At 36.4% G+C, this 18,572-nt stretch overlaps 1 protein-coding gene across 5 annotated transcripts in view; it reads left to right on the top strand.

Annotated features, from left to right (window-relative positions):
- Window positions 1–18,572, top strand: part of PPIL6 (peptidylprolyl isomerase like 6) — a 32,511-nt gene that overhangs the window by 8,946 nt on the left and 4,993 nt on the right. For 4 of the 5 annotated variants that reach the window (XR_004321883.1, XM_032484680.1, XM_032484681.1 and 1 more), the window contains 4 exons: window positions 1,900–1,962; window positions 2,082–2,229; window positions 6,323–6,379; window positions 15,995–16,130. Coding sequence is in view for 4 of the 5 variants with exons in the window: in XM_032484680.1 (XP_032340571.1) it covers window positions 1,900–1,962; window positions 2,082–2,229; window positions 6,323–6,379; window positions 15,995–16,130 (404 nt within the window). In the remaining variant the exon portion in view is untranslated. The remainder of the gene's footprint in view (window positions 1–1,899; window positions 1,963–2,081; window positions 2,230–6,322; window positions 6,380–15,994; window positions 16,131–18,572) is intronic. The other variant, XM_032484679.1, reaches the window with a different exon arrangement.

The raw sequence follows: 18,572 nt of genomic DNA, 5'->3' as shown, positions 1-18,572 counted from the left end.
CTGGAGATCCAAGGCCCCAGGCAGGAGCACCTAACTAGTCCAGAGCCCAGGTCGTATCCCCACAGCCTGGCTCTCACAGAGCAGGGGCCAGGGGAGAAGGTTCTGCAGCGGCTGGTGCCACCCTGTGGAGAGTTTCCCAAATAGGAAAGGTGCTTAGGTGTTAAAACAAAACAAACAGATCCACTAAAGAAAGGTTGAATTTACTGTCCATTGTGAACCAAGAAGTTAGATTTTATCCAGAAGGAAGCTGAGCTAACAGAACTTTTCATCAAGAGTATGACATAATCCTCTTCCCTGTTCTGGAAAAATTTTTAGGGCTGTGTCCCAACAGGGTGGAGTGGGGAAAGCTTGGTGGCAGTGTGACCATTTGGAAAGTTGCTATAGTAGTGTGGGCTTGAAATAATGACAGCCTGAATTAATTAGTGGCAGTGAGGAGAGAGGACCCAGATTCCAGAGAATATCCTTGGATTTTTTGCACAGGTCCTAGATTCTTCGTGCTGAGTAAAACCCAGGGACTTGTTTGGAATGATATACAAGACAATTAGGTTTGGCTGCTAGGTGACATTACCTGTGTTACAGTCATTTGCTCTCTTTTCATTAGAATTTTTAGAATTATGTACTCTTGACAACCACATAAAGATAATATATTGATGCCCAGAGAAGTTTATTGATGCCTCAATGGACTCACTCATTTCTTAAGTCAATCATGAGTTCTAATACATCCTCTTTTTCTTCCTATGCCTGTGAAGTTTTCTATATTATTGCCACTTATTTTAAAGTTATAACATTCTTTTTTTTAAATGTTTTTTTAATGGAGGTACTGGGAATTGAACCCAGGAACCCATGCATGCTAAGCACACACTCTACCACTGAGCTATTCCCACCCCGCCAAAGTCATAATATACTTTTATAATTAAGAACTTATAGTACAGAAGCCGAGAGGCACAAACCCATTAATTATAATTAGCATGGGTGTAATACCTCATTCCTGGGTGCCAGACATTATAATATCATTTCAGTCTTTTAATTAAAAAAAAAAAGCTTAGAGTGACATAAAATAATGATAGTGATACATTTAAAAGTGATTTCATTTATGTCTCCTAGATTCTTAAGAAATAGGGCAGGGCAAACTATGTGCCTTGTTAAATCAGGCAGCATTTTTATGTATGAGTTGAAATGTAGTCGTGAGATTTGTCCTGCTCCCTAAATGAATGCTACTGTGATGGGGAAGAGTGTTTTCATTTCGGTTGCCTCTTCGTAGGGCTCAAAAGTGTTAGTTGTCTCTACTAGAAAGGATGTCAATTGAAAATAAGAGCTGGGGGTATCTGGGAACATGAATGAAATAACTTGAAAGCATAGTTTCCTCTCTTCCCTACCCCTGGTATTGCCCCTTCTATGCATAGAGTGGCCTTATCTTCCTGCTCAGAAAGGCTGTGGCCTATCCCTACTTAGCTGATCTGTGCACTCTCTGAAAGTCCACAACACACGGTAACCAAATTCATGGGACTCACGTTGGATCCTTTCCCAGAATTACTCAGGAAAGAAAAGAATTCCCAGTCTGCTGCTTTTCCCAAAGGGCCTGACTAATGTTCCTTTCCACACCTAGTCTGCAATGCAGTGGAGATCTAGGCCGTGTGTTCTCAGTCTTGTGTGATAGGTTAATGTTATTCATAGCTTTGCTATTGAAGGGTTTTAAAAAGCATGTTATTCAGGTTGTAAAACTTGGTATAATAAAACAAACTTATTTAAGTCATTCTTTTCATTTTGCTGTTACATTATCCACTCTTTATGCTGTTAATCATCTTATCACTGAAAACATTATTCTGTTATAATTTTGGTCATTTCTACGAACTTCCGAAACATTGACCTGCATTACCTTTTTTTCCTTGATTTTAATAGCATGATTTTGTGTTCTTGGACATTTCTATTGATTTTTATCCAATTGGAAGACTAATTTTTGAGGTAAGAGGTTTTGGGTGGTTTTGTTTTTTTTTTTTTTAATAAGCTGGGGGGAGTAAGAATCTCTAACTGTCAAAATATTAAGTGTTTAATCTTTTAAACCTTTTATCTTTATTTTATAGCTATACTGTGATACATGTCCCAAAACATGTAAAAATTTTCAGGTCTTGTGCACAGGAAAAGCAGGGTTTTCCCAAAGTGGCATCAGGCTACATTACACAGGTTCAATTTTTCATCGAGTAGTGCGGAATGGCTGGGTACAAGGAGGAGGTGAGTTTAAAACCTTAAATAGAACTTAACTGTAACATTAAATCAGAATGTCCAAAATTTTGTTTATCTGCCTTTGTAAAATTCATCTAGAATTAGGTATATTTAAATATTTATTTTTTTAAATTTCTTTAGGTTTATCCTGTTTGTTTGTTTGTTTGTTTTGGGGGGGAGAGGTAAATAGGTTTATTTCTTTCTTTATTTTTAGAGGAGGTACTGGGAATTGAACCCATGACCTCATACATGCTAAGCATGTGCTCTACCACTTGAGCTATACTGTCCCCCTTAGAATTAGGTATATTTAATATTATATGTTATATATATTTATTTAAAGGATACTTTATATGGCCACATGATGAATTAAGACATTCATACTTAAAAAAATTCCCCAATTATTAAGATAAACAAATCTAAAGTGTGTCACCAGGAATATTCCAGATTAAAAAGTGATATAAAAAAGAAGGAAAACATTTTTTTAATTAAAAGATGATTGCAAATTCTCACCTAAAGAAATAGTACATAGAAAATACAGTGCTCTTCAGAAACAGACTACAGGTGGGAATTTGAAAATGGAATAAATGAAAATCAGTTTATTTCTCACCAAAGATGTTACATTGTTACAACTGAAAAGTAAGATGTAAAGCATTTTGGTCTCCATCTTTGCTTTCTTTTCAGGTCAGTCCTTTGGAGTTACATAGACTAGATGCCTGATTAACAAAAACTAAGTTTTGGAGGCCTTTTAGGAGATATCCCATAGGGAGCAAGCAGGCAACAATTTAAAAATAACTGGCTTAGTGTGGAAGGAGATTTACTTGAATTTGGTGAAATATGCAGAGGCTTACATTAATAATGTTTATTTTTCTACAATCGGGAACATTCTAAGGCTGATGAGAAAAATGTAGATTTAATTCAACTATCTTTTATGTAAATCAGTTGTTTTTTCCTGTTTCTCCAAAATGAGATCATATTACAAATACTTTTTTCTAATCTCATTATTTTTTCACTTACTATAAATGGTATTCATAGTCAATGTCAATACACATAAACACATAAAATTTTTAGTGTCTGCCTAACTTTTCATCATACCGCTATGCCAGTTTAATGAATTCCCCATTGGTGAACCTTTATCTATTTTTTGTTAATATAAAACAGTCCTCAAGAGGGCCCACATCAGGGTCTCCTGATACTTAGCTCAACACTGACTTTTATGTGTTGGGCTCCCAGTGTTTGGTTTTTGCCTGGCCCTCCCCTGTAAGCCCCAGAGCAAGATTTGGGAAAAGTAGGTCATGTTATTTGTCTACTTATTTGAAGTAAACTTTCCAAATAGTAAGTGCACAGATCTCAGATCACGTTTTTAGATTGGGAGGCATTGATGTTTAAGGACAGTTTGGGGGAAAAATTCTGGTTACTAGATTCAAATCCAAACTGATACATACAAGTCATGCCATGTCAGATAAGGCACTTGTCATCTCTGAATCAGTGTCTTAATCATAAAATGGGGGTAATTATAGTTATCACAGGATGCGGTGAGGATTCAACACCATGGTATACTGAAAGTGCCAAGCTCTGTAAGCATTCTTCTTCAAATGTCAAGATTCCTACTAGGCTGTGGGTAGAATTTGGGAGTACAGGAGCTAACTGTGGGTTTGTGCTGTGCCTTAGGATGCTTCCAGGATTGCTCACCCTTTGGGACCAATAGGCCCTACACAGTCTTCATTCTTCCCCCGACCCCATCTCACCTTCTGCCCTCTCCCTCTCACTCACTCTGCTCCACACCCTGGCCTCCTAGTTGTTCCCTAAGCACATCAAACATATTATGTGCCTTGAAGTCTTTTGCCTGAGAGATCTCCACCTTTCTATTCCTCCTATATTCCTATAATCTGGAATATCCCTCTGCTTCACCCCCTGATCTGTTTCTGATTTTTACTAAGAGTTTATCTCAGCTGGCACTTACCTGACCACCCTCTTTAAAACTGCCACCTTTCTCTTCATATACCTCTCCTCATCCCCTCCCTGCTGCTCTCCTATCCCCTTACCCGGCCTTATTTTCCTTCCTAGCACTTTTCACCACTGGACAACAGTTAATATGTCTTTGTTAATTGATTTATTGTCAATTTCTTTTCACTAGAATATAAGTTCCATGAGGACAGAGATTTTTATCTATTTTGTTCACTGTTGAATCCTCAGGTTGGAGAACAGTGCCTGACATATAGTAGATGCTTCAAAAAATATTTGTTGAAAGAATGAATGAATGAACAGATAATTAAACAGGAAACATACATTCTATTCATTTCGAAAGTAAGAAGTTAAAGAAGATACTAAGTTGTTAAGGCTCTTTGGTAGGATTTTATCTGTGTCGCTTCTGCAAGGCCTACTGCCTTCAGGAGGATCTCTTGAGATATAGTTTAATACACTTTATCGTCATCACCATCATCATAATGATGCTGAAGATGATGATAATGACAGAATGCATTCCAAATGTGTGATGCTGCACAATAATAATGGCCCCTAATGAAAGAGCATGACCCTCTGCCAGGCACCACACCATGTGCTCTCCCTATACCACTGCATTTAATCACTTAATCTCAGAACTACCTGGGAGGCACTTCTCGTTATCCTTGTCTATGCAGATGAGGAAACAGTCTTGGAAAAGGTAATCAACATCAAGATTTAAATCAAAATCATCTGACTTTAAAGTTTACTTTTAACCACTATTCTGCATTACTAAATTTGTTGCCAGAAGTCTAGACGTAATATCAGATATCCAAAGCTGAATTCAAGGGGGGTTACTGCCACAAAAAATATTACATACTGATTGAAATGGTATCAATATAAAATATTCACCTGGGAGATCTGAAGCAAAGGACAGGAGTAATGGCAGGTATTGGAGAGATAGGGCAAGGGAGTGTCACTGGTGTGTATATAAGTTAGCAGGGGTGGAGAAATCATCTGGGCAGATTCTTCTGAGCAAAGCAAATTCTAGGACCTGAAGGAATTGGTGCTGGAACTCCTTCAACTTCCCCATCCTCGGATTTGGCCTCTGGCTATTGCAGCAGGCTCTGGAGAACAACTGTGGGCTGTGGGGTGAATCATGGGGGAGTATCAGGTGGAGTAGGTTGGAGACATAGATTTATCAATTAACTTCTGAGCCAGCTTTATGAAGTATGATTTAAATGTTACATGCCTTGTCCTGCAAAAATTCTCTCCACATGCTTGCTGTTGCATCAGATTTCTTTAAAATATCATAGACGCTTTTATTATAGATAAAGAGCTCATGTTGAGTTAAAATGGCACAATCCTTCAACAGATATTTATTGCACACTATTCAAGGAGGGCAGACAAGAGAGCTGAAGGAAGTAAAAGGGGTGATGGCAAGAACACAGACCTCAGAGAACTGTAGTTTCACTAGAGTTAGCTTTGCTTCCCTTTTAGCTGTGGATAGATTTAAAAAATAACTTGTGCATGGAGGGTTTTTATGGTAGGATCATTACCTAAGCCAAAATAAGCATATGATGCACATAATGTGAAATAGGTCATATAAATACCATTTTTTAAAACCACATTACATTACAAAGGAACTTCATTTCCAAAATACCAGATACATAAATGAGTTAATCACTATAGGGTTCCAAGGAATGAAATTTTGAACGTTAATTCTTTTTAGAGCATCTATTTTTATTTTTGTGTTAAAAAGACCTTACCATTCCTATTCCACCCTCTCAGCTTGACCTTTCTATTTTTCTGAAAAGCAAGATAGGCTATGGAATAGCTTGTGAAATAAGCAGAATTTATATGAACACATTTTCTTTAAATAGCACAATTACAATACTTCATCATTTCAAAGGTTTTGCATTATAATTTAACCTACTTCAGAGTTATGAGGGAAACAAATGGGATCATGAATATAAAAGGACTTACAAAGTACAAGTGAAATCATTATAGAAACATTTTCATGGTGCAGATATTGAAAAATTAGGTAACTTACTGTAGTCATTGGTGTAAGTGGAATCATAATTTAAAGCATTGTTTCCCTGCCATCACTGTATTTTCTATTTTAGTATCAGAATTCTAATGTTTATTTATTGCTGTTTCTCAGATATAGTTGCTGGAAAAGGAAATGGTGGAGAGTCAATTTATGGACCAACATTTGAAGGTATGTATCTTTAAATTTCGTCAGTTGTGTTCTAATTGATTATTCAGATTTAACAGGACTGGACAATTTCACAACCCCAAATAAGATAGTGTTGGGGGTAACATACTACAAGTACACACACTAAAAGTAGGAGTCAAAAGTGGGGTAGAGGGGAAGACACCCCAGCCCAGTTCAGAATAGCTTTGTACATATAATTTTTCACTTGCGTAATTATGTTATTTCTTTAGGATAAGTTCTTAGAATTAGGATTGCAGGGGTGGAAGGGAATTTATATATATATATTTTTAATTTTATTTTTTATTGATGTGTAGTTGATTTACAATGTTAGTTTCAGGTATACAGAGAGTGATTCAGTTGTGTATACACACACACACACACACACACACACACACACACACACACATACATTTTTTTCAGATTATTTTCCATTATAGCTTATTACAAGAAATTGAATATAGTTCCCTGTGCTATACAGTAGGTCCTTGTTATCTATTTTATATATAGTAATGTGTATCTGTTAATCCCAAATTAATCCTAATTTATCCCTCCCGCCACCTTCCCCTTTGGTAACCATAGTTTGTTTTCTATGTCCATGAGTCTATTTCTGGTTTGTAAATAAAATCTGTATCCTTTTATTTTTAGATTCCACATATAAGTGATATCATATGATATTTGTCTTTCTCTGTCTACTTTACTTAATATGATAATCTCTAGGCCTATCCATATTGCTGCGAATGGCTTTATTTCATTCTTTTTTATGGTTGAGTAATGGGAATTTATATTTTTAAGGCTTTTAATTTGCCAGGCTCATACTTAGAATTGGTACCTTGATAATCATCCTACTAAGACTGCCGTTCAGGATCCTGGGAAAAGGGTATGGTGGTGGCATAGTTAAAAAAAATTTTGAAATCCCAACATAAAAACAGGCCAAAAAATTAGATAGGAAAAACTAAAAACCCATGGGTAACATTTACAACAAAACTAGGTGACAAGGTATCTACACTAATTCCAAAAGACAAACAGGTAAGGCCAGACTACCAACAGCCACAGTCCACATGGTATCAGCATCTATGTGGGAGAGAGCAGAGCATCTGATAGACCTCAGAAAACAGAACCCCAAAACAGCCACTAGCAGGGGACTGTATGGGGCCCTCATGAGGCTTGAGGAGGCTGGAGCAGCCTAACCTCTGTGAACTCTGAAAGGCCTCTCGTCCAGGATAGGACTACACTAAGGAAGAATTGCTGGGAATGGAATCAAACTTACACAGAGTATTGGGACAACAGTGATAGAGAGTGGGAACAGAGCCAGGAAAGCTCAGCAAGCAATCTGCCATGTAGCTGAATGACGCGTGAAATAGCACGAGAGGGAGCTTTGTGAAGTTAGAATAACTACCTTCCTTCTAAAGCCACACCTCCTCCTCAACATTTAGGAAGACTAATTTTACATAAAAATAAATAAAATTGCATAAAAAGTAGAAAGTTTCATGGTTATTATTAAAAAAGGAGCATAGTAACATCGCTCTAGATAATGAAAATATACTAGAAAGACAGTTCACAGAACAGATCAAAACTAACAATTTCAAAACGAGCTAAAAGACATGAAGAAAATGATATAAGACAGGAAAGAACTCATAAGTCAAAATTAGAGAAATTTAGACATGAGGTTGTAGGACTGAGGAAAGAATGAACAATAAAAGAAAACTTCAGAAATGAACAAATTAGAAGGGACACAAATAAAACAGCAGACATGTGTATTAAAAGAAATAGAAGGTAGAAGGAGGAAATTTTTTAAAACCAAAAAGTGATGAAGAAAGATAAAAAGGATTTATAAGAAAGTGATAAATACTAAATACAGAAAGAGAAGATCCAGCATACAGATGATTAGTATTCTTAAGGAATTAAACCAATGCAAAGGAATGGAACAAATACTAAGAATTAAAATTGAAGAAACTTTTCCTAAAGTAGAAAAGGATTTAAAGGGGGACAGCTGCATATAAGTCAATGGTGTTCAGACACTCCCTCACACATACACAAAAATAAACTCAAAATGGCTTAAAGACTTAAATATTAGACACGACACCGTAAAACTCCTAGAAGAGAACATAGGTTAAACATTATCTGACATAAATTGTAGCAGTGTTTTCTTAGGTTCGTCTCCCAAGGCAAAAGAAATAAAGGCAAAAACAAATGAGACCTAATAATCAAACTTACAAGGTTTACACAGCAAAGGAAACCATAAACAAAAAGAAAAGACAACCTACAGACCAGGAGAAAATATTTGCATATGATGCAATCAACAAGGGATTAATTTCCAAAAATTGCAAACAGTTCATACAATTTAATATCAAAAAACAAAAACCCAATCAAAAAATGGCCAGAAGACCTGAATAAACATTTTAACAACAACAAAAACATACAGATGACTAACAGGCACATGAAAAGATGCTCAACATCACTAATTATTAGAGAAATGCAAATCAAAAGTACAGTGAGGTATCCCCTCACACACCAGTCAGAATGGCCATCTTTAAAAAGTCAACAAACAATAAATGCTGGCCAGTATGGAGGACAGTATGGAGGTTCCTTAAAAAACTAAAAATAAATTTACCATATGATCCAGCAATCCCACTCCTGAGCATATATCAGGAGGAAAATATAATTCAAAAAGACACATGCACCCCTGTGTTCATAGCGGCACTATTTAAGACAATAGCCAAGGCATGAAAACAACACAAATGTCCATCGATGGCCAACTAGATAAGGAAGATATGGTATATATACAATGGAATACTACTCAGCCATAAAAAGAATAAAATAATGCCATTTGCAGCAAGATGGATGGACCAGGAGATTGTCATTCTAAGTGAAGGTAAGTCAGAAAGAGAAAGAAAAATACCATATTATATCACTTATATGTGGAATCTAAAAAAAGGACATAAATGAACTTATTTACAAAACAGAAACTGACTCACAGATATAGACCACACCACAAATTTATGGTTACCAAAGGGGAAAGCAGGGAGGAGGGGTAAATTTGGATTTTGGGATTAGCAGATACATACTACTGTATACAAAATAGATAAACAACAAGATCCTACTATATAGCACAGTAAACTGTATTCAATATTTCATAATAAACTATAATGGGAAAGAATCCAAAAAAGAATATTTTTATGTTTTTAATATATATATAAATTTTATGTTTTATATATATATGAATCACTTTCCTGAACACAAGTAACTATCACAACACTGTAAATCAACTATACTTCAATTAAAAAAATTTTTTTAAGGATTTGATGTCCTGTATTTTGTTTTGGGTGGTGGTTACACAACTATATGCAATTGTCAAAATGCATCAAACTGAACATCTAAGATCTATACATTTTATTGTATGTTTATACCTCAAGTAAAAATGTCTAGAAACTTGAAACAAGTTATTGAAAGAGCAAAATGCTACCTGACAATATTGAACCAGAACAACCAACACCAGACATATTTTAGTAATGTTATTAGATATTAAAGAAGAAAAAAATTCTTTGGGCAGCTAGGCAAAAACAGGAAGTGATTTATAAGGGAAAGAAAAGTGCATTATCATCATATTCTTATGCCAGAAGAAAACACAGAATAATATATTTATGATGCTCAAGGAAATGAAATGTGAGCTGGGGACTTTATATCCAGTCAAACTGAATCTGAATTATAAAGGGCACACAGAGTTATCAACACAGGAAACTTCAGGGAATAATGATGCCATTATTACATGCCGAGTCCTTCCTGAGGAATCAATGACTGTAGAATGAGTTTCACACAAACAGGTTACCAGAGGGATAGAAGAGCATTAATCATACAGTTTCTTATAAAACTAAAATTTAATGAGGATTAAAAGGGTGACAGTATGATATATAAACACTATATGCTTAGTCTAACAATTTGAAAATGAAGGAAATGGAGAGAATATACACAAAATGTTCCACTATTTTCAGTAATTATACTGGGGATGGTGTTATTTATTCTCAGATTGTTGTATATATATAATAGAGGAAAAAGCAAGTAATTGTGGGATATTCTAATTTTATCATATCCCGTGTCCTTGAGAATTGGGATCTTCAATGTGGAAAAAAGGACATACAAATGTAAAATGATAGAGACTAAATATTCCATAGTCCTGAATTTGAATTGGAAATATCATTTTGAATTTAAAGATATCATACCTATATCTACATCTATATCTATATCTATAGTTCTACCCTTGGAATTCATCTACGACGACAGCCCCATAGCGATATACACTCCTAGCATTTCGATTGTTGTTTTGAAATGCCATTTCTCACTTCAAGAAACCAGGGCCTCTGGGACAAATGGTGGACCCCATTTCTGAGACAGGAAATTACAAAATGAGCCTGGAACCTTGTGTTTAGTCATGCTATCCTCAGACAGCCAAGAGCGCTATTAAAGATTTACTGGGGTTATGTCAGAGGGCTCAGGAGTCAATTTGAAGAGTTTCTCACTGGCCAAACATGGAGTAATTTGAATAGTAACTACAACTGATTGAAACCCAACAAATATTTTAAATCCATGAGTTCATAATGATATTGTACTATAAAATAAAGCTTAATTGTTTACCTTTAGAGGAATGATAGGAGATGAATTTATTATCTTGAAAACTGATAAACATAGGGAAAGAATTAAGCATTTATCCTGCCTTTCCTATAGAACTATACCAAATCATAGATAAGGGAAAAACATCTTATTATAAAAGTATTCCAATTAATAATGAAAAGGCTAAACAGAATTAGAATATCACCATTTTGCTGCCCTCAGTGAAATGATGGATCTAGACATTTGCTACATCGGTATCTACTAACTTTACAAAAACAAAAATACCCAGACACTGTGGGCCTTCTGTGGAGACAACACACTACCAAAGGGATATAGAACATGAGCCTGATGAAGCTTCTGGACCCAGCTGCCACTTTGCAAGAAATACAGCCAGTTCTGCTATAATGTGTTCTTAAAGATCTCTGTGCTATGCATAAAATTATGCAATAAAAAACACAGGACTTAACAGCAAAAATGAGGTTAAAAAACTTCTTCAGTGACACATTTAAAAATAAGACAGTAACCTAAAAAAAATAATAACATGGTTTTACATATATTATATGGTCAAGAAACACATAAAGACTGTAATAAATAAGGCACTTTACCCTGAAAACCCCCTGACGTTTGTGGAGGTGGCGTGGGAAGAGTTGCAGCTTGTGAGTGATCTTGAAGTTGCAGAAAGAGCATTCTCTGCAGTGAGAGGCAAGCTGTAACTCCAGATGTGGGTGGACATGGCTCACGCGTGGTGGCTGAGTGGCTGGTGGATGTCTGACTTGTGTATTCCTGTGCAGCTGGCTCAGTCCAGCTGGAGGCAGTTCCCTACATTCACCTGGTGCTTCTCCCAGAGGGAACTGCACATTAAGCAGGGGGGAGATTCACCATGCTCAGCCTGTGCCCTAGTACATCAATCAAGGTGAAACCATTTGCATCTTCAACACAACACAAGTATTAGAGCAGAACTGACAGGTCGGAGAACAGAGAAACGTGTTGAACCACCCCAGGTGTGTGCAATCGGCCAGCTCCAGCCTGGGAGAAATTCTAGAGGTTAAATAGCTCAGCTGTTTATTAACAGATAAAGTGTAAAGAAAAGAAAGGGATAGAGTAAGAACCTATGGAGTAAAAAAAGATTCATAAGGCATAAAAACCTTTTAAAATGGGAAAGACTAGTCAATAATACATAGGGAGGCATACTCTGATGGTAAACCTGTAAGGAAACATTAAGTACATGATTATGTAAAACTCAGGGGAATGGTTACTTTTGAGGAGGGTGAGAGGTACATACAAGGAACTTTGGGGAAGGCTGGCAGAATTCTTTTTCTTGGCCCGGATGGTAGTTAAAAGGTTGTTTGCCCTATAATAACCATAACAGTAATTCTTATTATACATTAGTCTCCCATGGCTTTTTGTGTCTATATTTTAATATAATAAAAAAGTTAAAAAATAATATTGACTTGATGGCCAAAGGAAAGGGAAAAGTAAAAGCTAGTTTTCCTTCTAAATTCATGTGGAGACAACTTTACCAAATAAAACCGTGCAAGTGACACTACTCATTTATTCATTCAAATAACATTAAACTCTTAGGTGCTAGAACCTTAGGAAACAAAAGTTATGACCAAGCATCCAGTGGCTTCAAGGTTTTTAGTGTTTTTGAGCAGATGTTTGAGCAGATAAACTGCTGGCATGGGGAAGACCCCAGTGCTGTGGGGAATGAAAGGGCAAGTGCCTGGGAGAGCTGGGGGTGGGGGCTCAGGGCAGCTTTTGGGTTGGGTCTTAAAAATAAGACACTGCCAGTTTTGGCAACTTTACCGGCATCCTTAATCCCTGATGAATATCCACACTTTTCCACCCCAGGGCCATTATCAGATCACCCAAACTCCTGCTTGGAGGCGCAGTTCTGGGCAGAACTCGGGCCTTCTGTCCAGTGGGAGATTGATCTCTTAGCTCATCTCCTTACCTGCCCCTCTGGGCACCCCTGTGCCTTTGTCCACTCCCCTCTGCCCTATCCTTAGATACTGTGGAAATTTAGTCTCCACCTGGAGGCCTGGCTCCTCTGGTCCCAGGGAGCCCAGTGGGTTTAGGGAAGCTCTGATTCCTCAGTTTGTCTGGCAGAGCAGAATTAGGAATTCAGTAACCTGTCAAGTGAAAAGGAGAGATGCTCCAGAAGGAAAGATGAATGGCTGAGAGAGAGCAGGGCTAGTACTCAGAACTGCTACGGCATGGGTTTCCCTCCTCCTTTCATACCCCTACCTGTGGAATCTTAATTCATCGACAGCCAGACCCTCCTCCATATTTTTCTCATTGGACTGTATTTCCACGAGATGCAGAATTAAAACCTTGGGCTTGTTAAAAACAATTACAACCACAAAAATCACTTCTATTAAGCATAAAACACTGAATTTTTAAAAATTGAAATAAATGATATGTAATTTAATTAGTTGATTGTTTTATAAATTGGTTAATCATTTTTTTAATTTGAGTAAAGTCTGTTTTGCTTTCTTTTGAATCACAGCTTTTTAAATTGTCTTCCAAAATCTTGTTTTGAATGTTAGAAGTTGAATATCAACAGTTTTTTCCCGTGTACTCCTTGTACACGATGCCTAATCCTTCCCACCCTCAAAGGATTGGTGACTAGATGGCTTGGGCTGACTAGAGGAAAGTTAATTGATATGAAAAGCAGAAGAAAAAAGGCATATATTTTTAAAATATTGTATTATCCTTGTTACATTAAGTAGACTAGTTTCTTAACATTAGCATGTGCCCTAATTCACAAATAGATACAGCACTTTAAAATCCATTTGTCTCATTCCTAGATGTCTTTGTCTTTAAATGATAATGGACATTAATAAAAAGCAGAAAGCCTAGTGCACTGTCAGTAGTCAATAATGCAACTAAAGTTATACCAAAGTATTTTCTTAATTAGAAATAAGAACTGAAGATAATATGATCTGGGTAATCATTTAAGGGTTATTCATTTTCTCTAAATTGTGAGATTTATCTTAAATACAGAAAGTGCATATGTACAATTTAAAAATAATTATAGAATGGTATGAAACGGAATATATGTATGTATATGGATGACTAAAACATTATGCTGTATACCAGAAATTAATTTTTTTCTTTTTTTCAGGGGTGGGGGGCAGGTAATTAGGTTTATTTATTTATTTATGTTTAGAGGAGGTACTGGGGTTTGAACCCAGGACCTTGTGCATGCTAAGCATGTGCTCTACTACTTGAGCTATACCCTTCCCCCATACACCAGAAATTGATACAACATTGTAAACTGACTACACTTCAATTAAAAAAATGAAAAAGAAAGAATTAACAGGATCAATCAATCAATCAATCAATCAATATGCTGGTAAAATTAGACAAGTAGGTTTAAAAAACGTATGTTGCAGGATTCAAGTCCGATTTCTACTTGATATTACTGTCTTCAGAAAATTATATGGAAATGTCCCAAAATGTCTGATTATTCTCTTTCCATAGAATGGTATGCAGTTTCTCCAGACTTGAGAAAGTAGTAGTTGCTTTCATTATAAACATCAGAATGATTTTTATTTTAAATAAATCCAGAAACTGATTTTCTTCAGCAGTTTAATTCTGATTTCTGTTTCAAACAAAGTTAAATTTCACCCTTAATGCTTTAAAAGTTCTCCCATAATCAGAATTTTTAGTAAAAATGTTACAACTCTATAAAATTTTCTCTCCAATTACCTCTAGAATTTAAGAAAAATTAATCATAATATATAAGGGTAATGAAAAATACCATTTTGTTAAAACTCTCTGAATTCTTTACTTTGGGCACATTTCTATGCCATGCAATTTTATGTGAAATGAATGGATTATTTCTCTATTCCACTGAAATGAATATGGAGTATCAATGTTATTATAAAGATACATTTGCACAAAAATGCTTTATTTGCATTTCATAAGATTTCAGAAGTCTTTATTCAGTATGCAGTTTAACAAGCTAAAAGTAACCACCATAGGTATGGCCTAATTGCTTCCTTGGTTTAGCTTTGAAACTTAAAATCAGAATAGTCAGTAACTGCAGTTTAAGAAAATCTTGACAGTTAACATTCATATCTCTCAGTTACGCCCAGAATTTGATAAAGTTATTGAAAGAAAACTTTTACTGAATTTCTTTTCCTTCTGTGTTTTTGAGTTTGGAGGCAAACCTTATTTAGTGCTGGAAATGGTTTTTTCCCCCAAATGGCGGTCTATTAACCACTGTACAATTCTTTTTACTTGTTAACCTTACACTAAAAAAACCACTTTCCATGAAATCTTGGTCAACCCACATAAGGTTTGAGATTAAAATTCATTTACAGACTACTAAAAATAAGCATAAATTAATTTATTTTCATCATCAATACTAAAGGCCACACATGTGCCAGGCAATGTTCCAGGAGGCCTGGGGGTAAAGCTATAATGAGACAAAGTCCCTGCCTTCACGTATAGAATACAGCCTGTAAACAATTACATAGGGTGTTTTAAAGACTCCAGTAAAGGTCTGTAGAAGATGCTGTGAGGGGAAGGATCTATCCATGAAAGGTTTCTCAAAGGAGGCATTTTAATGATCACATTGGTAGCTTGAATAAAATACTACTGTCAAAACAGCAGCACAAGAATGTTTGCTGACTTTTATTCCTAAAAAACATATGTGCCTCCTTTTACATTATTAATTTAAGGTACTTCCTTTTACATTATTAATATTCTTAGCAACCTTGTTTTTAGCTATGATAATGATAAACTAAAGGTAAATGCTCAAATAATTCTAATAAGACTTAGCAGCTTATCTTTTTTAACAGCCCAGTTGAAAGAAAGTAATATGAAACAAATAGAATATTAACAATTTGGAATGTATTGATAAACATGATAGAGAATCCTTGTTACCAAGAGTTCTGTTTGTGCTTTACATGTTTCAATCAATCAAGAAAACAGAAATATTTTCATGATAGGTCATTTATTGCTTATTTATTATTATTAAAGACTGTTTATTGTCTTTTCTAGATGAAAACTTCTCAATTCCTCACAATAAAAGGGGAGTTCTTGGAATGGTCAACAAAGGCCATCACAGCAATGGGTCACAGTTCTACATCACACTACAACCAACTCCCTATCTAGATAGAAAATATGTGGCTTTTGGGTACGTGCGTTGTAAGTTTGTTCATATAATGCTCATACGTGTAAAAATGTGGTTCAAAAAGATTTGGGTAAGTATTGTACAAAGTCTATGGGTTGCTAAAAATAGACTTTAAAAGGAAAAGTAATACAAATACTATAGACAAACATATTTAAGAATAAATATTTTTCCCTGAAATGATATATAAAGTGTTAGAACTTTTCTGAATAAGTATTAGATTATTCCAGCCTCTCCATTGGGATAATTACTGACTTTTCATCCCAAGAAAAAAATTTTAGGCCAGTGTTAATTTTAACCACAATTACTCCTTCAAGTATAATGCAGATGATATTTCCAGGCTGAAAAAGCAGAAAGTATATTTTCATCCAAAGAAGATTTCTTAAAGAGATGATTTTATTTTAACAGCTACATAACCTAAAATAATGTGTTATCCTCCATCTTCCCTGGTCTTAAGAAAGTGTATTCTGATTTTGGAAATGCATTCTTCAATTACTTTTAAATCCATATAACTCTCAAAATTTCTTAAATCATGTAAATGTCTTCCCTGTCATCCTGCTGGTAGTATCACTGCCCTCAACCACATGCTTAGTTGATTACTTCTATCTTTCGAAAAGTTACCTTTCTCAAGCACAAACGTGACTACTTTAAAATGTTTAATGCCTCCTTCACCACTTCCACCCCCAGACGCAGAGAGCCTAGAGTTCAGAGTGGCATTCTGTGTCCTTCATCCTCTGGCCCCACATCTTTTTTCAGCCTTCTGACTTACTCATTCAATAAGCATTTTATTAGGCACCTATTACATGCTAGTCACCATGCTCAGATGGGGAAAGAGTGATGAGACACAATGTCTGCCCCTCAGGGAGCCAATAGTGGATTAGAAAACCCAACAACTGTGAGACGGTGAGACCTGACTATGCAAATCCTATAAAGAGTGCACTGGGAGTACAGGAGAGACCATAAGGCAATAAACACCCTCCAACTCCTTTAGTAAATGTCAAAGCAGATCAGATGGTTACAGGATGGTAGTGGAGTGGAGGAGTGCTTAGTTTCCTTTTGATGATGGCTATTTTCCATGTGATTCACCTTTCTTTAAGGGAATCTCTCCCAGTAATTAGTTATCACCAACACCCTGGCCTCAGGGAGAGGCTGCACCTCTTTTATTGTTCTAGCCTAAGTATAGTCTCACTATATCTCTTAAACCTCTAAATCACAGCTGAGTCTGAGCTGAATATTTTAATTAATAGTGGTCCTACAGATCACTAGGGAGAAGCAGAAAGGTAGTACCATAACAGGCAACTAGATATTCTGACAAAATATAACCAACTCCTTCAGGGATACCTTCCTTCCTGCTGTAGGGCTGCATCCGGTGGTGGATGCTTTCTCTTCCCCATCATCACAGAGCATCCCCAGGATTATCTGGGCTTCTGGAGGCCCAGATGTGGTTAGCAAGGTCCAGAGAGATTCAGAAATCTCCTCTCCTATCTGAAACAGACCCACCTTCCAAGCCCTAGTTTCTGGTACTTGAATTTGCCTTGTCTTCAGATGAATGACCCTCAGAATACCCTTTAGGAGAGACTGCATCAACTCACAGTTTTGTTGATGGCCTTTCCCAATGGTTTCACAGGGAAAGAATATCAAAATACAAGCCTGTAAGATCTATATTCTCACATATATAGGTAGAAGGGGTGTATGTTTGGGATAGTGGTGGAGGGAATTAATTTCACTATAAGGGATGCCTAAAGTGGGGAGAGGCCCTGGAAAGCTTCATGAGAAGGTGAGATGAGTATTGAAAGTCATGGTGAAGTTAGCCAGATAGAGAAGACTGGAAATCAAAATGAGTAAAATCAGTTTTAGGAAGAGTGAAGAGCATTTGCAGAGGCCCTAAGGGGTAAGGAGCGCATCTTATCTCAAGTCATTTGGTCTGGCTACAGCTTCATGCCCAGGGGGAAATGGAGACAGCCAGGGCCCAGCTCCCACAGAACTGTGAGTGCCATGCTGCTGAGTGTAGACCCCCCACCACCACCTGAAGGGGCTGGGAAGCCATGGAAGAATTTTAAATTGGGAGCAGCATTACCAGGTTCTCATTCTGAAAAAAAAAATCTCTTTTTAGTAGAAGTGAGGAATTCATTGGCAGAGGATGAAAATGAAAGTAGGCCAGTTAAGAAGCCATGGTAGTAGCAGGCCATAAGTGATGTTTGGCCTAAGGCATTGGCAATACAAATGAGCAGGGGATAAATGGAAAAATTCAGGAGACATTTGGAAGTCAGATTCAACAGGGCTTTATGACTATTTAGATTTTGAAGGTGAGGTCATGGGTAAAGTCTAGAGCAATAGTGTCTAATAACTTTCCACAGTGTTAGAAATGTGCTATGATCTGTGCTGCCTAGTATGACAGCCACTAGCCACATGTGGCCACTGAGCATTTGAAATGTGGCTACTGCAACT

The sequence above is a fragment of the Camelus ferus genome, chromosome 8, assembly GCF_009834535.1.
Source record: "Camelus ferus isolate YT-003-E chromosome 8, BCGSAC_Cfer_1.0, whole genome shotgun sequence".
In the NCBI taxonomy this organism is placed as follows: Eukaryota; Metazoa; Chordata; class Mammalia; order Artiodactyla; family Camelidae; genus Camelus; species Camelus ferus.
Note: the sequence above shows the minus strand (reverse complement) of the source record. Positions and strands in the feature narration are given on the sequence as shown.